The 5000-nt window shown below is 41.1% G+C and overlaps 1 protein-coding gene across 1 annotated transcript in view; it reads right to left on the minus strand.

Annotated features, from left to right (window-relative positions):
- Positions 1-5000, minus strand: part of tenm1 (teneurin transmembrane protein 1) — a 131646-nt gene that overhangs the window by 46908 nt on the left and 79738 nt on the right. Inside the window, exons 11-15 of the mRNA XM_030792376.1 lie at positions 3946-4131; positions 2540-2566; positions 913-1059; positions 223-439; positions 1-27 (exon numbers count right to left, since the gene is read on the minus strand). The exon at positions 1-27 is cut by the window's left edge and continues 93 nt beyond it. Coding sequence (XP_030648236.1) covers positions 1-27; positions 223-439; positions 913-1059; positions 2540-2566; positions 3946-4131 — 604 coding nt within the window. The remainder of the gene's footprint in view (positions 28-222; positions 440-912; positions 1060-2539; positions 2567-3945; positions 4132-5000) is intronic.

Here is a 5000-nt window from a genome sequence, read left to right on the forward strand (position 1 = left end):
ACCTGTCCTCTGATAACACACACCCAACTGACACACACACACACAGAGAAAGAGAGAGAGAAACATCGTCATAATACATTGGTAAGATTTCAGTAATAAGTATGTAATAACCTTCTAATACAATAATAATAACATGTTAACATGACCCATACCAGTCGACAGTAATGACTACAGCACCATGGTGTGTGAGCATGTGTGTGTGTGTGTTCAGGTGTATCTTACCTGGTGTCATAAGGTAGATCTCCGGGGAGTATGTGAGTGCTCTCTGTCCCGGTGAGAAATCTCACACGCTCAAAGAAGGAGCGGAGTGGGCGGGGCACAAATGGAGTGTGGTTCTGTTGGATGAGGTCACGGGGGTCAGGTGACCCTTGGCACAGCGGAACACTGTCACACGATGTCTGTACACAACAGTCTGGATCGACACAATCTATCAGACCATCTGCAACACACACACACACATACACACACAGAGTGATATTGCGCACACACACAGAAACACACCTGTCTCTAACACACTCTGTAAGACAGTGTGGCAGCAGCACGGTGCGCTTGGTGGAGAAACATCAGTGAGAGGGCGGGTGTGTGTGTGTGTGTGAGACAGAGATGGAGAGAGAGTGTGTGCATACATGTTTAAGTGTGAGTGACCATGTGTATGAACTTGAGAATCAACCTACAAACAATCTAACTGTGTGGAAGACCAAGTGGGCACCAGGAAAAGGGAGTTTTCTCTGTGAATGCAGCTGTGTTTGACTAATAAACTGATGATCAGGGTGATGTGTTCTCTCTGATTACACACGTCAAAGCAAATCTCACTAATTCCCCCTCAGATCAGTCTTCAGATATCACACACCACCTCATTAATCACATCCTTTTTACAGTCAGGCCTGACGCAGGCAGCCCTCGGGGCCTTACCTCCATCATTGTCGGTGCTGTCGTTGCACTCCATCTCCATGACAACGTTACAGCCGGCACCACTCCACCCTACCTGGCACACACAGTGCCAGCCACTCTGTTCCAGAGTACATCGCCCATTTCCATTACACAGCCCTGGACAGGCATCTGACAGAGAGAGAGAGAGAGAGAGAGAGAGAGAGAAGTTGTAGACTGATAATGATTAAGAGGAGTGGCAGTATGCGTGTCACACATTATAAGACATTCTGAGAGAATAGTCTTCTGACTCTGTCCAGCACAGAGAGAAATTTTATCTCAACGTCTCAATGTCTCAGTGTCTCAGTGTCTTAAGGTCTCATTGTCTCAGTGTCTTAATGTCTCAGTGTCTCAGTGTCTTAATGTCACAGTGTCTCAGTGTCTCAATGTCTTAATGTCTCAGGGTCTCAGTGTCTTAATGTCTCAGCGTCTTAATGTCTCAATGTCCTAATGTCTCAATGTCTTAATGTCTCAGTGTCTTAATGTCTCAGTGTCTTAATGTCTTAACGTCCTAATGTCTCAGTGTCTCAATGTCTCAATGTCTCAATGTCTCAATGTCTTAAGGTCTTAATGTCTCAGGGTCTTAATGTCTCAGTGTCTCAATGTCCTAATGTCTCAGTGTCTTAATGTCTCGAAGTCTTAACGTCTTAATGTCTCAGTGTCTCAGTTTCTCAGTGTCTCATTGTCTCAGTGTCTCAATGTCTTATTGTCTCAGTGTCTAACATTTTGATGTCTCAATGTCTTGATGTCTCAATGTCTTGATGTCTCAATGTCTTAATGTCTCTATGTCTCAGTGTCTTAACATCTTAATGTTTCAATGTCTCAATGTCTCAGTATCTCAGTGTCTTAATGTCTCAATGTCTTAATGTCTCAATGTCTCAATGTCTTAACACTTCATGTCTCAATGTCTTGATGTCTTACGTCTTCATGTCTTAATGTCTTAAAGTCCTCATGTCTTAATGTCTTCATGTCTTAATGTCTTAAAGTCTTAATGTCTTCATGTCTTAATGTCTTGATGTCCTAATGTCTCAATGTCTTAATATCTCAATGTGTGTGTGTGTGTGTTTGTGGTAGGGGCATCTGCCAAAGGAACAGATGTGAACATGAAGGAGCCTTTAGTGCTTCTGTACATGTCGCTGAGCAGAACATGACCATGTGAGACTGCTCCCACCTCTGTTCTGTCTTTATGCAGACCGGACACAGCAGAGTGGGAATGGAATAATAATGAATGGAATAACACTGATAGTGACTGTGTGTATCATTCACAACACTCATAATGACTGTGATTTTTCTCTCAGAGTGAGGCAGCCCTTTGTGTCACCGTAAACTGATATGAGCTGACTGTATGTTACTAATTAGCATGGGATTCCTGTACTGTATTCCTGACCCATCGTAAACAACAGTAAGATTATAATTCACTTGAGAAAAACCAAAACGAATAACAATGCATGACAATTATCAATGTACAATGGGTGCTCTGGGATGCAGTGCGTGTGTGTGTGTGTGAGTGTGTGTGTGTTATACGTGAGTGTGTGTGTGTGTGTTATGTGGTTTATGTATGTGTGTGTGCGTGATACGTGTGTGTGTGTGGGGGGAGGTCAGAAGGTCTTACCTTTGTCGAATAAGTCCAGGTAATGCGCTGATGTAGGGGAAGAAAAAAATCACATTAGTTGAGATTACGACGCTGGAGGAAATAATTATGGTTTATTATTGTGTCAGAGAAGAGAGCATTTTCATCAGATTAACGCTTCCTCAGAGACGCAGAGAGAGCTTCTCAGATTCTACCACACTGGAGCAGAGCCCTGGAGCCGACATGATCCTCACCGACTCAAAGTGAGGAGAGAGAGACACTTTTTCAACGGCAATACTGTCTGCTCGTTTGTGAAGTTTTTAAAGTTCTGCTCATTCTCTTTCTGAAGTGCTGGGGTCTGTCGCTGAGTGGGCTGAAGCTGTCACTAAGTGGTCTGAACCAGTCTAAACCAGTCTGAACCTGTCACTAATTGGTCTGAACCAGTCTAAACTGGTCTGAACCAGTCTAAACTGGTCTGAACCTCGAGAGGCAGCATATTCCATTCCGCCAACGTCTCTGAATTTAATTTATAGTGTATAATCCCATACCACGGACAGAAATGTCTGAAAACAAACAAAAAAAGAAACCAGAACTTAAAGAGCAAAAGAGAGAGAGAGAGAGAGACAGAGAGAGAGAGAGAGAGAGAGAGAGAGAGAGAGAGAGAGAGAGAGAGAGAGAAAGAGAGACATGGAGATAGTGCACTGGCATTGCTGTAGTTATTTTTACTGTAGTTAATTTTTCTTTGAAAGTATGAACAGAAATGTACCCTCATCATAATTCCAATATACACACTAAATATACACTTCAGTCAATATATACACTACAGTCAATATATACACTATAGTCAATATATACACTATAGTCAGTATATACACTACAGTCAGTATATACACTATAGTCAATATATACACTACAGTTAGTATATACACTATAGTCAATATATACATTATAGTCAATATATACACTATAGTCAATATATACACTATAGTCAGTATATACACTATAGTCAATATATACACTATTGTCAGTATATACACTATTGTCAGTATATACACTACAGTCAGTATATACACTTCAGTCAATATATACACTACAGTCAATATATACACTATAGTCAATATATACACTATAGTCAATATATACACTACAGTGTATACGTACACTATAGTCAATATATACACTATAGTCAATATATACATTATAGTCAATATATACACTATAGTCAGTATATACATTATAGTCAATATATACACTATTGTCAGTATATACACTATTGTCAGTATATACACTACAGTCAGTATATACACTTCAGTCAATATATACATTATAGTCAATATATACACTATAGTCAATATATACATTATAGTCAATATATACACTACAGTCAATATATACACTACAGTCAATAGTACACATGTACACACCCACACACACATAGATAAACTCACCGATTGTGCAGTGTTCTCCCTCCCAGCCGGGATGACAAACACACTGTCCATCTTTACACTCTCCATGCTCCTTACAGATTGGATGACACACTTGTCTGTCACAGGCTGGCCCCTCCCATCCATCCTCACACTGGCATTGCCCACTAACGCACACACTGTGAGGACTACATGCTACTGGGCACACCTCTACAGAGTCACACAGACAGAGAGAGAGAGAGAGAGAGACAGAGAGAGACTATTAAAAAAATACTGCATGAGAAATGGAGAGACAACAGAAACAGAGGTGAAGAGAAATGTGTATCTCTCTTTCTATGAAAGATCTTCACTGAACTCATGGTATAAAACAGATGTTAACATTAGCACTACAGTACGTCTGTCTGTTTGACGGACCGCACCGCTGGGCTCATGGGCAAAACTGCAGACTGACCGAGAGCCTGTGGTCACTCTGTGTTTTCCACAAAAATACACCATCACCTCAGTTGCTTTATCTCACATTTACTACTGTCAGAGATTCACTTTTAAATATGATATACTTATGTGGCACTTAAATTACAGAAAAACGCAAAACTTAATATCAGAAACATTTTGACATTTAATAAATGTGATGACAGAAATGAAAATTTAAACAGATGTGTGTAGAAGTTTCACTGCTTGTTTCTGAGTCATAAGCCCTGTTGTTAGTATGACTCTGTTGGGTGCCAAGCCAGACGTCACTGGTTCAAAATGGATTGATTTCATCATGATTACACAGTGACAATGTCAGAATCCTTGGGGCTGAGTATTCAGCCAAGTCGTAGAGAGAAACTCCACAGTGTTAAAGTCAGAATAAACACACAGATTTATGATCACACACAGACTGCCCTCAACTCCCCGCAACAGCAGACACTGGGCTGTGTGTGTGGGGAAAAGCCAGTTCCTGCCTCAGCTAATGGGAGTGTGTGAGTGACAGAAAGCAGCCAGTGAGTGTGTGTAAGTGACAGAGAAATGCCAATGAGTGTGTATAAATGGCAGACAACAACCAATGAGAGTGTGTGAGTGACAGAGAGCAGCCAATG

This window comes from Chanos chanos, chromosome 15 (genome assembly GCF_902362185.1).
Source record: "Chanos chanos chromosome 15, fChaCha1.1, whole genome shotgun sequence".
Classification (NCBI taxonomy): domain Eukaryota; kingdom Metazoa; phylum Chordata; class Actinopteri; order Gonorynchiformes; family Chanidae; genus Chanos; species Chanos chanos.